General features: G+C 42.1%; 1 protein-coding gene across 1 annotated transcript in view; it reads right to left on the bottom strand.

Moving 5' to 3' along the window:
• Window positions 1-12,577: 12,577 nt before the first annotated feature.
• The window catches only part of GSR (glutathione-disulfide reductase), a 50,072-nt gene continuing 39,096 nt past the window's right edge, over window positions 12,578-23,553 (bottom strand). The window contains exons 11-13 of the mRNA XM_073597657.1: window positions 22,925-23,056; window positions 20,086-20,219; window positions 12,578-13,041 (exon numbers count right to left, since the gene is read on the bottom strand). Coding sequence (XP_073453758.1) covers window positions 12,892-13,041; window positions 20,086-20,219; window positions 22,925-23,056 — 416 coding nt within the window. The 3' untranslated portion in view covers window positions 12,578-12,891. The remainder of the gene's footprint in view (window positions 13,042-20,085; window positions 20,220-22,924; window positions 23,057-23,553) is intronic.

Raw genomic sequence — 23,553 nt, 5'->3', positions numbered from 1 at the left:
TAAAAACTGACTTTTTTTAGGAGCAGTGATTTTTTTTAATGCTTAAAGTGAAACAATAAAAGTGAAATATTCCTTAGAAATATCGTGCCTGGGGGGTGTCTATAGTATGCCTGTAAAGTGGGGCATTTTACCTGTGTTTAGAACAGTACCACAGCAAAATGACATTTCTAAAGGTAAAATTGTCATTTGAAACTGATCGCGGCTGTAATGAATTGTCGGGTCTCGGCCATATAGATAAAACTCATTGAAAAAAAGAGCATGTGTTCCCCCCCAGTCCATTACCAGGCCCTTTGGGTCTGGTATGAATATTAAGGGGAACCCAGAACCAAAATTAAAAAAAAAAAATTTGCATGGGGGTCCCCCTAAAATCCATACCAGGCCCTTCAGATCTGATATGGAAATTAAGGGGAACCCTGCTCCAAATTTTTTTTTTAAATGGCGTAGGGGTCCCCCCAACATCCATACCAGACCCTTATCCGAGCACGCAACCTAGCACAAAAAGTGTCAAAAATAGTAAAAAAGACAAGAGACAGCTTGGGACAAGTCCTTTATTAAAAAAAAAAAAAGTCCCGCGATGTAAATTCACGGCGCCTGATGGACCGAAAAAAAAAAGCCGTGACTGTTCCGCCTCCATGGGAGGCTCCTGCCGACTGACGCTTCTTCTCTGTGACAGTTCTTATATAGCTGAGGACAGGGCCACCCTCGTGGCATCAGAGGGGGGCGGGGTCACCCATTTACGTCTCCGGGTGGCCCCGCCCTCAGCTATATAAGAACTGTCACAAAGAAGAAGCTTCAGTCGGCGGGAGCCTCCCATGGAAGCAAAACGGTTATGGCTTTTTTTGTTTTTTCTTTTTTGGTCCGTCGGGCGGTGTGAATTTACATTGCGGGACATTTTTATTTTTTTATTTTTTAAAGGACTTGTCCCAAGCTGTGTCTTTTACCATTATTGACACTTTTTTTGTAAAATGGTAGGGGTACAATGTACCCCATTACCATTTCACATAGTGGGAAGGTCGGGATCTGGGGGTCCCCTTGTTAAAGGGGGCTTCCAGATTCAGATAAGCCCCCCACAACCACTGGGGAAGGGTTGTGGGGATGAGGCCCTTGTCCCCATCAACATGGGGACAAGGTGCTTTGGGGTCAGACCCCAAAGCACCCTCCCCATGTTGAGGGCATGTGGCCTGGTACGGTTCAGGAGAGGGGGGGGCGCTCTCGTCCCCCCTCTTTTCCTGCGGCCTGCCAGGTTAGTGCTTGGATAAGGGTCTGGTATGGATTTTGGGGGGACCCCAAATCAATTTTTTTTTTTTTTTATTTGGCACAGGATTCCCCGTAGTTTCCATATCAGACCTGAAGGACCTGGTATGCATTTTAGGGGGACCTCCACGCAATTTTTTTTTTATTTTGGTTCGGAGCTACCCTTAATATTCATACCAGACCCAAAGGGCCTGGTAATGGACTGGGGGGGAACCCATGCTCTTTTTTCAATGAGTTTTATCTATATTGCCGAGACCCGACAATTCATTACAGCCGCGATCAGTTTAAATGACAATTTTGCCTTTAGAAATGTAATTTTGCTGTGGTACTGTTCTAAACACAGGAAAAATGTGCCACTTTACAGGCATACTATAGACACCCCCGAATATTTCTTTTTTATTGTTTCACTTTAAGCATTAAAAAAAATCACTGCTCCCGAAAAAAAGGCCATTTTAAAAAAAATGTTTTGCATTGATACATGTCCCTTGGGGCAGGACCCAGGTCCCCAAACACTTTTTATGAAAATAACTATTTAAAATGAGCACTTTTGATTTTTCATGTTAGTGTCCCATAGACTCTAACGGTGTTCCGGTGGCTTTCGAATTTGCTGCGAACACCGCATATTGTTCGCTGTTGGGCAATCAGGCAAACACCCGATGTTCGAGTCGAACTTTGGGCTGATCCCTATCCTACTAGACTACAACAGCTGTAACTACAGGTTTAATTAAAAAATATATTTTAACATTAAATTTACAATAATTTCATTTTTATGCTATGCTTAAATAATGTATTTATTACCTATACCAAACTAATCAAACATTTCTATAAACTATGTTGGGGAGGGTGATATGCATGTAACACTGCAAATTGCCACCATTTTAGTTGTGTGCACCCTAGCAGTCATGCTGTAATAAAACCAAAGCATAGTTTTTGGTCATGTAATCACAAAATTAGTATAAAATAGTATTTTGTATATAGCTGTTATATGTCTGTGGCAAATGACAGATTTTTTTTTTTTCTTTTTTCCTTTCAGGAACTTTGGCTACTTAATTTCCATTACTGTTTCCGTATAACATGGATTGTGTACACTCTTCTACATGGACTTACAATGACATGTGTATTGACCTTAATTGCTACATAGAGTTGGGTATCTAATCATGTATAAGTTTTTAGATTTATAGAACTCATCAGCGTCATACTCTTCCTCTACTTTTTCATGTATCAATATAGAACACTATTTTGTAGCTTGCATCTTATACTTTATTTAATTTTTTTATGCTAGATAGATCATTTAAATCTTTCAACAAATTCTTTTAGCAAGTCAAAAATACTTTTTTGTAATGTTAACTCTATATCTATACAAAACCTAGCTAGTTCACCTGTCTTCCTGAAGCTTAACTAAGCTAATTGCTTGCTATTCGTGCATTAAATTTATGTTTTCCACATTTATACTCCATTAAGTAAGAACCTTACTTTTAAGACTCAAAGTAAAATTGTTATGGATTAGTAAGACAAAAGATAAGCAGTTGGCTTTGTCTGTGTTTTAAACCTTTGCTACTTGTTCCACAAAGTAAAATGTAAATCGTGCAGCTAAATATATGTTCAGATTCTTACATATGTAAGTATTTCCATTGTCACTGGCACTTTGAAGTAAACTTCTGTATGCAGATCTCTCACAAGATCTTATCTATCCAGACTTTAAGTTGTATAATCGGTTTTATTGCAGTATTCTAGTGATGTCATATACTATAACTGTAAGTCTTTTATTTTGACTGAACCCAAACCCTGGAATTGAGAAAAAATGTATACACCATTGCCTATCTTAGATACTGATGAAATAAGTTTATCTTGCGCTATTTTTAGACCACGTTTTCACCTTTTGCAGCTTAATTTCTTATGGGTCCTCAATAAGCATTTATGCACCAAATAACATTTCTGACTTAATTTTACCAAGACAGTGCGTGGTATTATTTACTGCATGTATGTGTATTGGAGGCCCATTAGGCATTAATGGGAACACCCCCAAAACATATGAACACCACATGTCCAGCATGGGTCAACATATATGGTAACTCCCACATTTACACTACTGGTCAAAAGTTTTAGAACACCCCCATTTTTCCCGTTTTTATTGAAATTAAACAGTTCAAATCCAGTGAATAACCTGAAATGATAAAAAAAAAAAGGTAAGCTACAAACTGCCAGGAAGTGGGAAAAAAAAATACCAGTTACATTCAGCGGTAACAGTGTTTTTAGGAAAACTTCCAGGACAGCACACCTGAGAGATGACTGGTCCCACCTGACAGGAAACACAATCAACAGAGGTTAAAAGGTTAAAAACTCCCATCCTTCTCCCTGCTTCTCAGTTGTGAAAAATTATTAACCTACACCAGTGCACGAGGGGAAATTCTTCAAGAATTAACCAACACCAAATGGGTGGGAAGTAAGCCTGCCGTTCTGGAAGATTTCCTAGAAACACCATTACCGGTAAGTATAACTGGTATTTTCTCCAGTCATCTTCCAGAACGGCACACCTGAGACGAAGAGCAAGAAGCTCAGGCCTACCTTAGGGCGGGACTGCTGCCTGTAAAACTTTTCTGCCATACGCCATGTCCTGAGGCGACAACAGCTCCACTCTGTATTGTCTTAGGAAGATGCTCTAAGCTTGCCCACGTGGTTGCTCGCCAGAGCTGATCTATTGAGGCTCCGGCCTTCTCCTTCCAAGAGGCCACCAGCGATCTCGTGGAGTGAGCTTTTAGATGAGCAGGGGCTGGGGTACCTGACTGCTCATATGCTAAAGAGATGGCCTGCCTGATCCATCTAGCCATCTGTCTTTGAATTTGCCATCCTTTTCTCAGACCACTGACTAAAATTAAAAGATGGTTCAATTTCCTTAATTCTCTTACTAAATCAGTCAGCAGACACCGTCTGACATCTAACAAATGAAAACTTTCCTCTTAATAATTCTTAGGATTCTCGCAGAATGAGGGTAGAACAATTTCTTGTGACCTATGGAACCTTAGGATAACCCTGTTCTCCAAAATTAGGAAAAAAAGGTTACTTATCCTCCCTAGCGGTATGATTATGTCAGATTTTTGTGCCTCAAAGTGGTACATTGTTTTGCATAGAAACTTGGCGTTTTATATTGTAGGCCTGTAATTCTTAGGAATAACTCACTTAAATCTATCCAAACAAGAGTCTAGTATACATCCCGGGTATAATAAAGTTTGAAACACGAAATCATAAATTAAAGTATTTGCCCCTTCCTGATTTTTTAATTTGTTTACATATTTCTCACACTTAAAATTTGTTTGATTGGAATCATTTATTATTACACAACGATAACCTGAGTAAATCCAAGATGCAGTTTTTTAATTTTTATTTAATTTATTAAGGGAAAAAAGCTGCTCAAACCTGCCTGGCCCTATGTGAAAAAGTAATTGCCCCCTCCCATGCTGAATCATGAATGAACTGTGATTAACCACAATTATTTGAAAAATTTCACTTGCCACACCCAGGTCTGATTACTGCCAGACCTGTTAAATCAAGAAATCACATAAATAGAAGCTGTCTGACAAGAAAAATGCTAACAGATCACAAAAAGCCACACATTTTGCCACAATTTTTAAAAATTCAAGAACAGATTAGAAACAAAGTAATGTACATGTATCGGTCTAGGAAGAGTTTCAAAGCCATTTCTAAGGCTTTGGAACTCCAGTGAACCACAGGGAGAGCCATTATCCACAAATAAAGATAACTTGGAACAGTAGTGAACCTTCTCAGGAGTGGCCGGCCTACAAAAATCACTCCCGGAGCATGGCGACGACTCATTCAGGAGGTCATACAAGAACCCAGAACAACATCTAAAGAACTGCAGGCCTCACTTGCCTCAGGTAAGATCAGTGTTCATGATTCAACAATAAGAAATAGACTGGGCAAAAATGGCATCCATGGGAGAGTTCCATAGCCAAAGCCACTGCTAACCAAAAAGAACACAAAGGCTCATCTCACATTTACCAAAAAACATCTTGATTATCCCCAAGACTTTTAGGCAAATATTCTGTGGACTGATGAGACAAAAATTTTACTTTTTGGAAGGTGTGCGTCCCGTTACATCTGGCATAAAACTAATACAGCATTTCATAAGAAGAACATCATGCCAACAGTCAGACATGGTGGTGGTAGCTTGATGGTCTGGGGCTGCTTTGCAGCGTCAGGACTTGGACAACTTACCATAGTTGATGGAACCATGAATTCTAAGCTCTGTCAGAAAATCCTAAAGGAGAATGTCCAGCCATCAGTTTGTGACCTCAAGCTCAAGTGCACTTGGGTTATGCAGCAGGACAATGATCTGAAACACAACAGCAAGTCCACCTCCAAATGGTTCAAACAAAGCAAAATTTTGGTTTTGGAGTGGCCTAGTCAAAGCCTGGGCTTAAATCCAATTGAGATGCTGTATCATGACCTTACACAGGCTGTTAATGCTGGAAAACCCTCCAATGTGGCTGAATTAAAACAATTCTGCAAAGAAGAGTGGGCCAAAATTGCTCCATAGCAATGTGAAAGACTCATCATTGGCAGTTATCGCAAACGCTTGATTGCAGTTGTTGCCGCCAAGGGTAGCACAACCGGTTATTAGGTTTAGGGGGCATTTACTTTTTCACATAAAGCCAGGCAGGTTTGGACAGCTTTTTTGCCGTAATAAATTAAACCATCATTTAAAAACTGCATTTTGTATTTACTTGGGTCATCTTTGTGTAATAATACAATTTGTTTGATGATCTGAGTCATTTAAGTGTGACAAATATGCAAAAAAAAAAAAAAATCAGAAAGGGGGCAAATACTTTTTCACACAACTGTAATTATCAAAAATAATATAATAATAATAATAATAATAATAAAATCTATTCAATAATGTAATCAAATCAAAAAACACTGAAATTTGCTCAGTTGCAGAATTGTCGCTGTCGTCACTTTCAATGTCTGACGACAAATTTCCCCATGAATCACTATCGGTCAATTCTGCAAGTGATTCTTATTTACTATTGCTGTTTTCTAGCTGTTCAAAAAACGCTTTTGACGTAAAGGGACATTTTTTGGATGCCATGGACATTCTCAAGTTTCCAGGCAGAAAGAATGGCATATATAATATAAAAGTGCATGCAGGGCACTGGTCAAAAGGGATGTGAAATGATTGGATACAGTAATGTAATCTTACAGATTACAGTGTACTTTATGCGTTATGTTTTTTGAACTTTTTGAATTTGCCACCTGGCTCCACCCCGATGTGTCGCGATGCTCGCAAGGGAACGGATTTCGGCACACAGTTTATTGGGCAGAGGACACAGCCCACGGACACAGCGGGAGGACATCACAGGATCCTGGGGACAAGGTAAGTAACTTTGCCTGGATCCTGCGATGCAATCCCAAGTGTAGCTCAGGGTTACCGCTTTTGGTAGTGAAAATTCACCCCAAGCCACACTCGGGAATACCGCTAGGAAGGGTAAGAGACAGGGCCTGTAAATCGCCTATCCTTCTGGCTGTAGTATTGGACAGTAGGAAGGCTAACTTAAAGGACAAAAATCTAACTGAGATCTGTGCCACTGGGCCATCTGGGCCTTCGTTTATGCCTCCAACACCAGGGTTAAATCCCAAGGTGGGAAACTATTCTACCTCACTGGGGTCACCCTTTCCCTTGCCAACAAAAATCTTTTGACAAGAGGATCCATAGCGAGCCTATGGTCAAGAAACTCGGATGGGGTCGCTACCTGAACCTTGACGGTGTTCAAAGCCACACCCCAGTCTACCCCTGCCTGTAAGAAGTTCAAAACTACCAGCACAGTCTGCGGGGAGACTTCTCTCTCCAGAAACCAGTGAGAGAAAACTCTCCAGACCTTTGCATATATTTTCCTGGTGGCTGGCTTTCTGCTCAGAAGGAGAATCTCGCTCACTTTCTTAGAACACCTCCTTTTCTGAGGATCAACCTCTCAAGAGCCAGGCTCTCAGATATTAGAACCCTGGGTCGGGGTGACAGACCAGCCCCTGTACCTCTTCAGGGTAGGGCTCTTCTTGGCCACCATTGAGCCACTAAGATCATGTTGTACTCTGAGCAACCCAGTTTCTGTAGTACTCACGGGCTAAGTGCTAGGGGGGAAACGCATATGCCAGGCTGAAGTCCCAGTTCTGGGCTAGTGGGTCCAACCCTTAGCTCACCTTGTCCCACCTTTCTGTTTTTCCTACAGGCAAATAGGTATATTTCTGGCATACCAAAGACCCGACTTAGCTGTGAAAACACTTTGCTGTTTAGTTCACACCCCCCTAACGGATGGGCTGACAAAATCTGCCTCTATGTTGGTGGTTCCATTTATGTGGACCGCAGAGATAGAGAGCAGCGTCTTTTCCGCCCACTCCAGGACCTACTGGGTCAAGCCCAGTAGGTTCCAGGACCTGGTGCTTTACTGACAACTTATGTATGATAACATTGCCACGTTTTAAAAGATCTGAACTTCCTTTCCCCGGATCCTGCCCTTGAACGCCTTTAGGGCCTGTCTGACCGCCAGGCCACCTGTGATTGCAGGAGCTTTTCACTTGACCTGGATCCCAGGACCCCTTGGCTTGCAGGTCTTTCAAATGGGCCCCCCATCTCCAGGAAATTGTGTCAGTGGTCACCCTGACTGGGTTCCACTGTGCCCAGGGCTGACCTAATGTCAACCTGTCCGAATAGAGCCACCACTTTAACAAAGCCCGTACCTCCCCTGGGAGGGACACTTTTTCATCCAGGTACTCCTTCCTCCTGTCCCATGAGGAGAGCAGGAAGGACTGAAGCTCTCCAGAGTGAAGCTGTGCCCAAGGTACAGCCGGAATGCAAGTTGTCATCAAACCAAGCACTTTCATGATGTACCTCTGGGAACTTTCCCTGAGCTCAAGCAGTGCGGACACCACCCCTGCCACCTTTCCAATCTTTTCTTGAGGCAGAAGGAGCATCTGGACCCTGGAATACACGAGGTATCCCAGAAACACCTTCGTTTGGGATGGTTCCAGGGAGGACCTCTTCCCGGTTGCCGATCCACCCCAAGGACTCGAGAATGAGAATCACCCTCTCCATGTCCGCCAATAATTGTTGCCACGACTGGCCATAGACCAGGAGGTCGTCCAAGTACAGGATCAGGGAAATCCTCTGAAGGTGAAGATGGGCATCTACCTCTGCCAGTACTTTGGTAAACACTCTTGGACTGGCCGCTAAGCCAAAAGGGGAGGGCCCAGAACTGCCAGTGTTGGAATCCTGTTTTGTGAACATCGCAAACCATAAAAAGGACTGATGTTCTGGGGCAATGGGGACATGGAGGTAGGCGTCTTTTAGATCCAACATCACTATAAAGACTCCTTCAAGAGGAGTTTTTGGACACTGTAAATACTCTTCATGCAGAATTTTTTGTACTGCAGAAATTTGTTTAAACTTTAGGAGATTTATGATCAGGCAAAATTTGCCCGAGGGTTTCTGGACCACAAACACATGGAAAAAAAAACCCCGGCCCTCTGCTGCTATCTGGGCAGGTGAGTCAAAATAAAATTCTGCGAAGGGATAGAGAGGAATTCTAAGCGATAACCCACTCTTAACAGATGTAGAATGTATAGACTCCCTGTGATTTCTTCCCACTGTGGAGGAAATTGAGAGAGTCTCCCTCCTACCTTGAAGCTGGCATCATTTGGACTCTTTGTTGGAGGGTCCCGGGCCAGAAAAAAGGAGGCCACCTTTTTGTTTGCCCTTACTTTTCCCCCACCTTTTGCCCTAGTCTTTCCTAGCTTTGAATAGGCTTTGAGTAAATGAGACATGGAAAAAACTTTTTCCTCCTTTCTTCCTTAGCCTTAACTGGGAATTTCTTCCCCTTTTCCGCAGACCGTGATAACACCTGATCCAACCCTGGACCAAAGAGTAAGGAGCCCTCAAAGGGTAGGCCACAGAGACTAGATCTAGATGTGTGGTCCTCCTCCAATTTCTGGACTAAGATAGACCTCCCTAAGTTAAGGAGGGCTGCTGACTTAGCGGTTGTCCTGACTGTCTCCACTGCAGTGTCCGCTAGATATGCCACTGCAGTGTCCGCTAGATATGCCACTGCCTTGCCAATCATTTCTAGGGACTCCAACACCTGCTTGGTCTTGACACATGATTCATTAACCTACTCACCCAAGCATTTATATTTCTTGCAATGCAGGCGGATGCCAGCGCTGGGGCCATGGCTGCTGCATTTGCATCCCAGGCCCTGCGTAATAGTATAGATTTAAACAGAGAAAGTATTTCTCCTGCGCTCGTGAAAGCGGTATTAGTATGGAATGGTAGTACTTTCAAATGGTGGGAAGTAGAGGATGATCATGTCTGTCCCGCCGAGTGAAAGAAAGGAGTGGAAGGCGCATGATCTAACGATTGAATCAAGATGATACAATTTATTCTTATACAAAGTGGATAAATACAAAAAAAGTTACTACGTATTCATAAAAACTAGGTTACAAAGAATACATTAAAAGTTAGACATGCCCATACAAGGGCAAGTGCTCAAAAGTAGGCTGACGTGTTTCAAGGGGTTCCCTATTCATCAGAGCCATGGAAAACAAAAGAAAGTCTGTACAATGTGGTAGACCAACATACAGAGGAGTGGCTGATTGGGAGGTGTATCACATAGTGAGTGATGGATTCTCCTTTACTCTAGATCTGTCCACATCACAGCACTCTACATAACGTAGAGAAATGATTTGTGTGTTTTTTGTTGTTGTTCCATATATGTCTGTCATTTGTACCTGTATTGGAGCTTGTAGAGAAGCTGCAGCCCACACACATCAGTTGGAAGCTGGAAGCAATCTTTTCTGAGTGTTCTAAGATCCTTCCAGCAGAATGCTGCCTTGTGTTGTAAGGAGGGTTGTAGCTGTCTCCCAGGAAACTGCCATTAAACTCGTAGAATGAGCAGCAATGCCTGAGGGGGGTATTTCTCCCTTGGCCTTGTAGGCCTCCGTGATTGCCAATCTAAGCCATCTGCCCAGCATGCTTTTGTAAGCTTTCTCCCTTTTACGTGAGCCTGAGAATATCACAAAGAGAGTATTTGACCTTCTGAATTGTTTAGTGACTGTTATGCTGTGTACACACGACCGGACTTTCAACAGACTGAATCACGTCAAACTTTGACGGACTTTGACAGACTTCCGTCGAATCGGACATGTCTACACACAATCACACCAAAGTCCGACGGATTCGACCGCGATGACGTACAACCGGACTAGAATAAGGAAGTAAGGAAGCCAGTAGCCAATAGTTGCCCTAGCGTCGGTTTTCGTCCGTCGGACTAGCATACAGACGAACAGATTTTTCTACCAGACTCGAGTCCGTCGGAAAGATTTGAAACATGTTCTAAATCTAAAGTCCGTCACATTTTCGACAGAAAAGGTCTGCTGCAGGTCCGATGAAGCCCACACACGGTCGAATTGTCCGACGGATGGTGTACACGGCATTAGAAAGTGTAAGAAATATCTCCTCACATCCAGTGTGTGAAAAGCTTCTTCTCCTGGATTGGCAGGAGCTGAAGAGAAAGTGGGCAGGACTATTGCCTGTGAGCGGTGAAAGGTCGAAGAAACCTTGGGTAGGAACGCTGGGTCTGTTTGAAGGATCACTCTGCCCAAAAAATTTGGCCCAATTAGCCATTTTCCCTCCCCAGTGTCATGTGACTCCTTAGTGTTACAAGGTCTCAGGTGTGAATGGGGAGCAGGGGTGTTAAATTTGGTGTTATCGCTCTCACTCTCTCATACTGGTCACTGGAAGTTCCACATGGCTACTCATAGCAAAGAACTCTCTTGAGGATCTGAAAAAAAAAAAAAGAATTGTTGCTCTACATAAAGATGGTCTAGGCTATAAGAAGATTGCCAAGACCCTGAAACTGCGCTGCAGTGCAGCAGAAACTGTACCTGAGGTTTTTTTTAACGCAATGCACTGCAACAAATGTCATGCGTGTTGTGGTACGCTGTTGTGCGGGTGTGTTGCCCGCTACTGTATGAATGGAAACACACTGCACCAAGGTACATTATGATAAAATGCATGTTTTACTGCCTGTTACAATAGTATATAAATATGCGGAGCACTAGTATAGGCTAGTAGAATAATCATATGCTCACTTGAAAGAAAATCACGCTCTACCTATACACAAAAAGGATGATTTCTTGCTTTAGCTGCTGCACAACTGCACTTTGACACTATTGAAGTATGGCTGTTAATGACTGTTAATGTCACTTCTTACACGAGTCTTGGAAGCCCAATGGCCAATGTAGCAATTGACTCATTGCTTTAAAAGCCTCTTAGCAGCAATGTTTTATCAAACGGTGAGCAGATCAAGAGGTGGACAGTGTAGCAATTCTCTGTCCATCTCAGAATTCTAGGTACTTGTTACTATATTACCCAACCTACATGGAAAGAATACAATCTCTCAAGGAAAACAAAACTAGACTTGGCACTTGTTTTGTCAAGCATTTTGTTCAAATGTTAGTTGTTCCTATTTTCTCTCATGTATAATATATTGTGATACTCTCCTTAACACAGTGCAACATATAGAAATAAGCCTTTTCATGGCACATCAACAGTCAACAGACCCAATACATTTTTCATGCCTAAAGAGAAGTGTAGCTTTTTGTAGGAAAGAAACAACTGCAAATAAAATCAAGCATTTTTATATGTGAAGGTTATACAGATACAGGCCAAGCAGAGCAAGGCAGCAGCGCTAACCACCATTTCATTATAATGCAAACAAACACACTGAGAATGAGTGATACAGATGAAAGTAAATCCAGTTGCATTCTATTACCATGTAATAAACAACTGGAAAAGAATGATTCTACCTGACAAGCGGAATTATTTAATTTTGTACATTAAAGCAGACCACCTGTCATTTTTTCAACTTTCCATCGATTAAATCTTCTGCCCTTGTTGTTATAACTTTGGACAGTAAAACCTTTTTTTTCTGCCAGTAAATACCTTATACTGCCCACTTCCTGTTTGTCTGGTAAAAAAGCCTAGGCTTATGACATCATGCACAGCTGTCACGCTCCCTCTCCTGAGAGTTTGCCAGGAAGGGAGGGGGGATGAGTCATAGGAGTGCCAATCACAGCTGCAGGGCTGCAGAGCTGGAGGTGTGCCTCTGTGTGTCTGTGTAAATCCAGGAAGTGAACAGGCAGCAACTTCAGCTGCCCACATTTAAAATGGTTGCAGCCAGACTCCGTGGAGAGAGATTTCTGCAGCATATTTGGCAAGTACAGAATCACAGTATATATAAAATAATATGCAAAGTGGTTGGAGGGAAGCTTCAGAACGGCAAAGATATTTTATTACAAATTATGTGAGCAGACTGCAGTTCCTCTTAAGTAAATACAACCGATTTCGTATTCTGTTTAATTTTTGGTAAGAAAGCATTAAAAAGCATAATCAAATATACTTTGTCAAAAATATTTTGGAATATTCTTTTGCCGAGTTGCAAAAGACTAACAAAAAAGCAAGAAACTAGTTCATAAATAAGGATGGAGTAATCTGTGGGAGGGGGCTCCAAGAGGACACAGAAGTGCTAGTGGTGGCAAAATGGTATCTAATCAAGGTACAAAGCAACAACTTCAGCGTAGAGTAACCAACTCCTCTGAAGAGGTGGGGTGAATGGCAACAGTATTATCAAAGTCTTTTTTAATAGCTCCCATTTTAATGGCCACAGCAAATCCTTGCAACATCTCATCACACCCGAGTCCTTGCATGTGTAAACCAACCACCTGAAAAATAAAATGTCACACTTTTAACCAATGTAAATCATTACTATTACAAATTTGTAGTAAATATTTCAATACACACACACATATATATGCGATACACGCATTATATATATATATATATATATATATATATATATATATATATATATACATACACACATACACACACATACATACATATACACACACACACATTTATACACTTACATTATACATACATACAGCACAACAAACCATTGACACAAGCAGGATTTAGGTTGCATCTTATTCAAAGCCCCTTACTTACAGCACTGGCACCTTCAAAACTCAAAATTCCCAAGCAACACAACTGAGCATCAGATACATAGAAGAATATGGTTTTGGGGGGACTGAAAGACTACAAGCTTAAGGGCCAATACGTTTACATAATTTGTTGCCCATCTTCCTCCCACAGCCCATCCTTACCCTTTCTATGGACTTCAGATTAGCCAGTGACCTCAACAGGCTGTAACTTTCCTCTGCATCACATTGCAAATGACGCAGAGTCACAGGGGAAGCCTAGGAATATACAGTTGTGCTCATAAGTTTACATACCCTGGCAGAACTTATGATTTCTTGGCCATTTTTAAGAGAATATGAACGATAACACAAAAACTTTTTTCACTCATGGTTAGTGTTTGGCTGAAGCCATTTATTATCAATCAACTGTGTTTACTCTTTTTAAAAAATAATAGCAACAGAAACCACACAAATGACCCTGATCAAAAGTTTACATACCCTGGTGATTTTGGCCTGATAACATTCACACAAGTTGACACAAAGGGGTTTGAATGGTTATTAAAAGGTAACCATCCTCACCTGTGATCTGTTTGCTTGTAAATAGTGTGTGTGTGTGTGTGTGTGTGTGTGTGTGTGTGTGTGTGTGTGTGTGTGTGTGTGTGTGTGTGTATATATATATAAGGTTGATGAGTTTCTGGACTTATGACAGACCCTTGCATCTTTCATCCAGTGCTGCACTGATGTTTCTGAATTCTGAGTCATGGGGAAAGCAAAAGATATGTCAAAGGATCTGTGGGAAAAGGTAGTTGAAGTGTATAAAACAGGAAAGGGATATAAAAAGATATCCAAGGAATTGAGAATGCCAATCAGCAGTGTTCAAACTCTAATCAAGAAGTGGAAAATGAGGACTTCTGTTGAAACCAAATAACGGTCAGGTAGAACAACTAAAATTTCAGCCACAACTGCCAGGAAAATTGTTCGGGAAAAACAAAGAAAAACCCACAAATAAATTCAGGTGAAATACAGGACTCTCTGAAAACACGTGGTGTGGCTGTTTTAAGATGCACAATAAGGAGGCACTTGAAGAAAGATAGGTTGCATGGTCGAGTCGCCAGAAGAAAGCCATTACTACGCAAATGCCACAAAGTATCCCACTTATAATTACGCCAAACAGCACAGAGACAAGCCTCAAACCTTCTGGCACAAAGTCATTTGGAGTGATGAGACCAAAATTTAGCTTTTTGGCCACAACCATAAACGCTACATTTGGAGAGGAGTCAACAAGGCCTATGATGAAAGGTACACCATTCCCACAGTTTTGGGGATGTGTGAGCTACAAAGGCACAGCAAATTTAGTCAAAATTGATGGCAAGTATGTTATAAAAAAAAAAACTGGAGGAACATTTGCATTCATCGGCCAGGAAGCTGCGCATGGGACGTACTTGGACATTCCAACATGACAATGATCCAAAACACAAGGCCAAGTCGACCTGTCATTGGGTACAGCAGAATAAAAAGTGAAGGTTTTGGAGTGGCCATCTCAGTCTCCTGACCTCAATACCATTGAGCCACTCTGGGAAGATCTCAAAACGTGCAGTTCATTTAAGACAGTGGAGGCTTTTTTGCCAAGAGGAATGGGCAGCTTTACCATCTAAGAAGATAAAGAGCCTCATTCACAAATACCACAAAAGACTTCAAGCTGTCATTGATGTTAAAGGGGGCAATACACGGTATTAAAACTGGGGTATGTAAACTTTTGATCAGGGTCATTTGGGTAGTTTCTGTTGCCATTATGATTTAAAAAGAGTAAACACAGTTGACTGATAATAAATGGCTTCAGCCAAAAACTAACCATAAATGAAAGAAAAGTTTGTGTGTTATCATTCATATTCTCTGAAAAATAGCCAAGAAATCATAAATTCTGCCAGGGTATGTAAACTTATGAGCACAACTGTATCCCCTCATACTGACCTGGATCACATGCTGATCTGAGTAAGTACCTAGGCAAAGAAAGTACTAACAATTGGTTGCTGGGGTTTGGGAGCTACAAAGAGTACTATGGGAAAGCAGGTTAAGCATCAGAGATCTAGACTGTTTGTATAGTGTGATATTGGTGGATTTTAATTAAACAAACTCAAAGTTCAACAGGAAAAACAGTTGCCCAAGGGGTTTCCAGTCAAAACAGGTAACAAAAAATGCAGAACCATCTGACTCTCCCTTCAGCAGCGCCGCTGCTTAGGCCTTAACCTTGGTTTTTGACTGGTCCTTCAGACCATCTTACACGTGTTTGTTTGGCTTTCCCAGCTCTCCTGGCTCTTTCACCCATTTCAGTTGCAGCACCCTGCTGCATGGGCTTACTCCCTAGCCTCTAGATAGGTGATCTCTTTACAACCCAGGTTCTCGCACTCCTCTGAGACCTCCAGATTCCATCAGTCCCCCTGAACTTGACTAGTCGTCTTGGCTCTCCCAGTCCTCTACTCTCTTAGGCTTCATGAACATTACAGCTCCTATTTTTTTGCCAAAGCTCCTAAACTAAACTCCATAAAACTCCATGTACACATAGGCTTTTAGCAAAATTTAGCAGCTTGTGCAGTTAGGGGAGCTTTAACCTCCCTCAACCACACTCTCCTGAACGCAGAAGAATCGTGTTCAGGAAAGGAACGTTTTGACCACTAGTCGGAAAACGCAGCAAAATCCCAGCAAAATTTTGATGTGTATTGTGTTTTCTGGTGGTCAGCAGTCAAAGTAGGCTAGGTGTACATGAAGCCCTAGCTGTCTCGACCGTCTGAGCCCTATGGACATGGAATCTCTCCTCCCCATTATGGAATACTGTCTCTTGCATGGAGCACACATGTCCCCTAACAGGAGCCCTGAGCTATGCCCAAGCCTGTTATTATAATGGATGTACACACCTGCATACTCAGCCTGCTGGCCTTCTACAGGACCTGAACACTTACATAATTCTTCCCTCCCAAAACTCTTTGAATTCCCCAAACTCCAGAATCGACTCTGGGAATACCAAAACCTAAAGAGAGTTGAAAAACCAAGTTTCTCTGTTCAGAATCAATAGTCCGGATTTGGCACTCTGCATATGTGCAAACCCTGTGTCATATGTACTTCCATTTTCACAGTGGCAGGGCCTCGCACTGTCACAACATATATGTGTTTATAAATGCTACTGACAGTTTATAGATGAGGTGTATTATAAGGTAAGAACAGTTTATCAGTTAACTGAATAAACAATAATATAATTTTGGGTTATAGACCTGAAACAGTATTGTGGCATCTATTAGTAAATGATGGGAGGAAGGGTTATTAAACACCATGGAATTTTAGCAAATAGAAAGGTTTCCCCCAGAGGAACAGAGCACTGAAAGATGCTGCTATTTTAGTCCTTTTCATTTGCAGGATACATTCATTAGGCTAATTTACATAATATGATCTTGGAAAATTGATCTGTGCTAATCTAATTAAAACAAGGGCAAATATAAATATGACCTAATTCAACACTTTCCAGTAGGGGATTTGTGTAGATGTCTAAAAATTGAACAGTCTACAAAAACTGCCTTTCTTATCCCTGTTGGGTGGACTGCAGCTGAGCAATACAAGTTAGCCCTGCCTGCTCTGCTATTTCAATGCACAAATATTTTGTATTTATTTTTAGTAAACTAGATATTAAACATGAATAGTTCATATTTACTATTTGCAGCCAACAGGTGGTGTCATCAAGTTATTTCTTGATACGCATTTGCACACTCATTGCACTACTTTGCAACTAGCTGAATAAAGTTGGAAAAAGGATACACGCCCCTCTCGCTCTCCAATTCTTATGGCCCTCACAGCTTCAGTTTGTTAGCAGTCAAAAATAAGCAGCCACTGCTGGGCTGTCTGATTAGAAAGCACTGAATCATAGATCAGTGAGTGAATCATCACTCTATATCTAATGTTTATGTTTAAAATAAAGCTTAGAAAGGTGTCATGAAAAATAGTACAAAAGATTTGTTTATACATTAGTAAACTTACAAAACAATTATAGTTTCTTTTTAAATGAGTCAAATATTGCAGCTTACCAATCATCAGTGGCGGTGCGTCCATTAGGGGTGTCGCCCCCTCTGTGTAGAATGGATAGATTCATGCATAGCATGAATCTATCCATGGCCACTGTAGCCACCCCCTATTCAGGCGCCTGAATTACAGCGGCGGGGGTGTTTTTTTGAAGCACCTGATTAGAGCCATAGGCTCTAATAGGCTTCAAAAAAGGTGGACTCGGAGCGCAAAGCATTGCGCTCGCAGTCCACCCAGGTGTGTTAGAAAAGCGAATATTCGCCTAACACTGAACCGCCTCTCAGCCAATCAGGAGGCGCGGGTCTAATATCCGTCACCTGATTGGCTGAAGGCACAGGCACTCCGATTGGACGCCTACAAGGAAGAAGAGACAAATGGAGGACACAGGAGCCGCCACTTGACCCACTGCTCATCCCACCATATCACAGCTCGCCGCCGTCACCCGCTGCCTGATCCTCCACCAAGATGGGGTAAGTGCCGGGCAGTCAGCGAGCGGGTGGGGGCACAAGTAACTGCATATGATGGGGCACAAGTGCAAGATTTCTGACAGAGGAGTGAAAATAATTATCAGAAGAGTTGTCCAAAGAGCCAAGGGCCACTTGTGGAGAGCTTCAGAAAGACCTGAATTAGCAGGTACAATTGTCTCAAAGAAAACAATAAAAAAGGCACTCAGCCGCTATGGCCTGTATGCATGATCACCACGCAAGACACCATATTACTGAAGAAAAAGCATGTTAAATTCTGTTTAAAGTTTGGTGCACAACATTTAGACAAGTCTGTGAAATACTGGGAGAATAAAGTCTGTCAGATGAGACCAAAATTGAACTCTTTGGTTGCCATAATACACACCATGTTTGGAGGTCAAATGGCACTGCACACCCCAAAAACACCATACCAATAGTGAAGTTTGGAGGTGGGAACATCATGGTGTGGGGCTGTTTTTCAGCATATGGTACTGGCAAACTTCATGTCATTGAAAGAAAGATGGATGGAAAAATGTACCAAGACATTCTTGATAAACATCTGCTGCGATCTACCAGGATGATGAAGATGAAACGAGGATGGACATTTCAGCAAAACAATATGCAAAGAAACATGAATTGCCCATGGGAAATTAGATGAAGTGCAACACACTCAATAATAAAATGAAGAAAGAAAAGATTTATTGGTGAATACTATTTCCAACAGATCGAACAAGACAATGATCCCAAACACAAAGCCAAATCTCAATTGGTTTCAAAGAAAGAAAATAAAGCTACTAGCATGACCCAGCCAATCACCTGACTTGAATCCAATAGAAAATCTATGGAAAGAACTAAAAGATCAGAGTTCATAGAAGAGGCCCACGGAACCTTCAAGATTTGAAGACTGTTTGTGTGGAAGAATGGGCCAAAATCACATCTGAGCAATGCACATGACTAGTTTCTTCATACAGGAGGCATCTTGAAGCTGTCATTACCAACAAAGGATTTTGTAAATTTCAGTTAGCGTGTTTAATACTTTTTCCCTGTGTCATTCCATTTTATTACACATAACTTAATTACTGAACGTATTTGTTTTGGCTTCTTTGCATGTATGGATTGCACGGGTTGTTACCGAAATGTGCTGAAAATTTCATGTCAACAGCACCTTTAGAAATATATTTACCTAGAAAAATGGTGACATGTTCAATACTTATTTTACCCGCTACAGAAAACAATAGCGCTGCAGGAGGGATTCTACTCGTGGTGGAAGGAAAGAAAATTTGCATACTCTGGCCTGTCTTGGGTTTCTGTTTATGACTGAAATCTCATTATATTCTTGTGGTTATACATAGTTACATAGTAGGCGAGGTTGAAAAAAAGACACAAGTCCAATCTATGTGAAATCTGTGAAAGTGTTGTAGAATACAGATGTAATTGTGCTATTTTGCTTATACAGAATATTTTCCCTTATAGAGTCACTTCACCAATTCAGGACAAACTGAGGAGGAAAGAAAAACCTCCCATGATACTTCCCTTTCTCACACACCCCTGTCTCTAGAGCCATTTCTCCACTGGAGTCCAAAGCTCTATGTGGAATGGTGTGGAACTTACACAGGATTACGTTATTCCACCTCTTTCCCCAATACAACAGTGTCTGGGCCATACAACTAACCACCCAGGCTCAAGCAAAGGAGGAACATAAGCAGATGCTGTTTCTTTTTTAAGATAAGTTGTCACTTTGCCACATATACATCTTTAAAGTTGTTCTAAAGTGTAACCGTTTTATATCTTAATGCATTCCTTGCATTAAGGTAAAAAATGTTTAGGCATCAGTATTCCCACTCACCTCCCTTTTACTTACCTGAGCCCACATTCGATCCATTGCAGCGAACGTCTGCAGCTCTTCTCACTTCCTGGTCTCACTGAGCAAATGACTCCCCCTGCTGTCAATCAAAGTCAGTGACGGGGGAGCGGAGAGTGGGGTAGAGTCCCGTTGTCTGTGTCAATAGACACAGACAGTGAGACTCTGGAGGAGTCCCCAAAAGAAAACGTCTTTCTATGGAGGGCACTCGGCGCGCGGGGGAGGGAGGGGGGTGTATGGCGCCAGGACCAGGGGATCCAAGAAGAGGAGGTTTGGGGCTGAAGGTAAATACAAATCTGTTTGTGATTTAAAAAAAACTAAAACAAAACAAAAAATAAACTAATCCTTTACAAACACTTTAAATGTGACAAACCAAGGAAGCCTCCATTATCTCACCTTTTCTTCTTTGTCAATGCAGACCAACTTCATGATGCATTTTGTTTTCCTCTTGGTAACAGCATGGTACATTGGTGAAAAAGAGGTAGTGTAAATCTTGACATTATCTCTGCCCTTGGCCTGTACTGCTTCCTCTACAATGGAAATATAATCAGGAAAAAGTTAGATGATTATGGTTAACATTTTGGAGATTCCATTCCCCACCAAGCAGATATTGTATAAAATGTCTGTGGTAATGCAAAATTCAGGACAAATTTAAAGAATTACTGAACAGTAACTTTTTATGTAACGAATGTGATAGTAAATTCTCTATGGTCAAAGAAAAAAGTAAATTCTTAATTTTTAAGCACTTTCAGCAGTGGAGGTGATCACTTAATCACTTACTGAGTATTCAGCTTCTTATTCCTTGCCTATGTTCCTACTTAAAGTGGTTGTAAACCCACGAAAAAAAAAAACTCCAAGCGGGCGGGCTCACTGTTTCTAACAGCATGTCAAACAACAAGTCCTGCACTCTTAACCCCCACAGTGCTGCACACTGATAATGCTCCTCCTGCTGATCATACCGACAATCTGCTCCTTAATGCGGTATGCTGACAGCTTTCCTCCATAGACAGAGCACTGTTCTTGGCTTTGCCTTGCTAACACTGCCCTGTCCTGATCCTGTCTGACATACTAAGGCAGGCTGCATGATGGGCACTGGTAGGCTGCTGGGCACTGGTGAGGGACAGGCAGGCTGCAAATGATGGGCACTGGTAGGCTGCTGGGCACTGGCAGGCTCCATTTAAAGGAACCTGGTGAGGCTGCATTGATCTCCTGTACCACGTCTGCGGTCTCTGACCATCTCCTGTACCAGGTCTGCAGTCTCTGACCATCTCCTGTACCAGGTCTGCAGTCTCTGACCATCTCCTGTACCAGGTCTGCAGTCTCTGACCATCTCCTGTACCAGGTCTGCAGTCTCTGACCATCTCCTGTACCAGGTCTGCAGTCTCTGACCATCTCCTGTACCAGGTCTGCAGTCTCTGACCATCTCCTGTACCAGGTCTGCAGTCTCTGACCATCTCCTGTACCAGGTCTGCAGTCTCTGACCATCTCCTGTACCAGGTCTGCAGTCTCTGACCATCTCCTGTACCAGGTCTGCAGTCTCTGACCATCTCCTGTACCAGGTCTGCAGTCTCTGACCATCTCCTGTACCAGGTCTGCAGTCTCTGACCATCTCCTGTACCAGGTCTGCAGTCTCTGACCATCTCCTGTACCAGGTCTGCAGTCTCTGACCATCTCCTGTACCAGGTCTGCAGTCTCTGACCATCTCCTGTACCAGGTCTGCAGTCTCTGACCATCTCCTGTACCAGGTCTGCAGTCTCTGACCATCTCCTGTACCAGGTCTGCAGTCTCTGACCATCTCCTGTACCAGGTCTGCAGTCTCTGACCATCTCCTGTACCAGGTCTGCAGTCTCTGACCATCTCCTGTACCAGGTCTGCAGTCTCTGACCATCTCCTGTACCAGGTCTGCAGTCTCTGACCATCTCCTGTACCAGGTCTGCAGTCTCTGACCATCTCCTGTACCAGGTCTGCAGTCTCTGACCATCTCCTGTACCAGGTCTGCAGTCTCTGACCATCTCCTGTACCAGGTCTGCAGTCTCTGACCATCTCCTGTACCAGGTCTGCAGTCTCTGACCATCTCCTGTACCAGGTCTGCAGTCTCTGACCATCTCCTGTACCAGGTCTGCAGTCTCTGACCATCTCCTGTACCAGGTCTGCAGTCTCTGACCATCTCCTGTACCAGGTCTGCAGTCTCTGACCATCTCCTGTACTAGGTCTGCAGTCTTTGACCATCTCCTGTACTAGGTCTGCAGTCTCTGACCATTTCCTTTTGTATGTCCCCAGTCTCTGACCACCTCCTATACCATGTCCCCAGTCTCTGCTCATCTCCTGTATAAAAATATTTTTTAAAAACAGTCATTTTCGGCATCGGTCATTTTAGGCCTAGTGTATTTTTCATTTTCGGTATCGGCACCAAAAAACCTATTCGGTGCACCCCTAATAGGCACTATTACTCTTTCTACTGAGCACAGATGCCATGTACATTTTTTTACTCCCACCAAGCCTCCCATTGACACTGGGGCATTTTTTACTCCCATTGGCCACTGTCAAGCTCCCCTAAAATCTGAAAGATAGTAATATGGCACTTGGGTTCAAAAGTCTGTAGACCCCTGCCCTAGACTAAGAGACACTTCCAGCGACCCCCTGTAAAAACAGACACCGACACTAATGCTGAAAGATGGCCAGCACAAATGACCAGCCACAATCCCCAAAGACTGATAGAGAACACCAGCAAGCAACAGAAACATCCCACTTCCCTCTCCCTGGATTGATGGCTGTTTTTTTTTTCACTGGACAGATGCTCCATTCCTGCATTACCCCTACATAGACAGCAATCCATGAAAATTACATAAATATGTACCTTATATTTTATTTTAAACATTCAATACAAAAATCTTTACAGGAATCAGGTACTGAGGAAATATGTAGGCTGCCGTTGCTGACCTCATTCTGAACATGCCGATTGCCTGGCTGTGAATGACTTTAAATACTTTGAGTCAATGACCTGGACAATGTACATAGCCAGTGAAATCAGCAAGTAGTCAAACACTGAATCAATGGAGCAACCAGGCAAGTAGAACTTTCAGAAGTAGAAGTCAACAGTGACATTAATTCTTTTTGCGTGCTTTGTTTTATCTTCTACATTTTACAGACCATCTTCTATATAATCTACAGCAAGACCCTGTACAGTACTTTTCTAAACAAGATCTGCTTATTGTATATATACAGTACTTCTTACCTTCTGTAAGGCCAACAGTTCCAATTGGAGGGTGGCTAAAGACCACTGTTGGGATATTGTTATAGTCAAGCTTGGAATCCTCTTGCCCTTCAAATAATCTGTGAGCCAATCTTCTTCCAGCTGCAATGGCAACTAAAAGTGGAATACATGAATAAAATATTGATATTTATGCTGAAATCATAATAATTACCAACCAGTATTACTGAATAGGGTGATGTTACATAAAAAAAGTGTTTTAGGACTATGACAAGACTTTTTTGTAAATGTGAGGCACTATGCTCAAAAGCCAACCGAAGTAAAAAAACAAAACAAAAAAAAAAAAAACTATAATATTATATATATATGTCAATAGGTGGGTTATCATATTTTCTTAGTGCTCTGTAATGTCAAAGCAAGTCAAGGTGGACTCCCAATCCTCCACCAAAAAATGATTAGAAAAAAAAGACGGGACCAATGCTTCGATGCAATTCTTCTACTTAAAGTTTTCCAAAATACAGAAAGTGCAGGCGTGCAAGCCACTGTACAGTATCGAGCATGAACTGCTCTTCATCAGGCTTCTCTGGCTGTGTGTGAAGACACTGATAGGAGTTCTTTCATTTATGTACAACCCAACAAGTGACACACAGGTG

The sequence above is a fragment of the Aquarana catesbeiana genome, linkage group LG01, assembly GCF_042186555.1.
Source record: "Aquarana catesbeiana isolate 2022-GZ linkage group LG01, ASM4218655v1, whole genome shotgun sequence".
Classification (NCBI taxonomy): Eukaryota; Metazoa; Chordata; class Amphibia; order Anura; family Ranidae; genus Aquarana; species Aquarana catesbeiana.
This window is presented reverse-complemented; position numbering and strand designations above follow the sequence as displayed.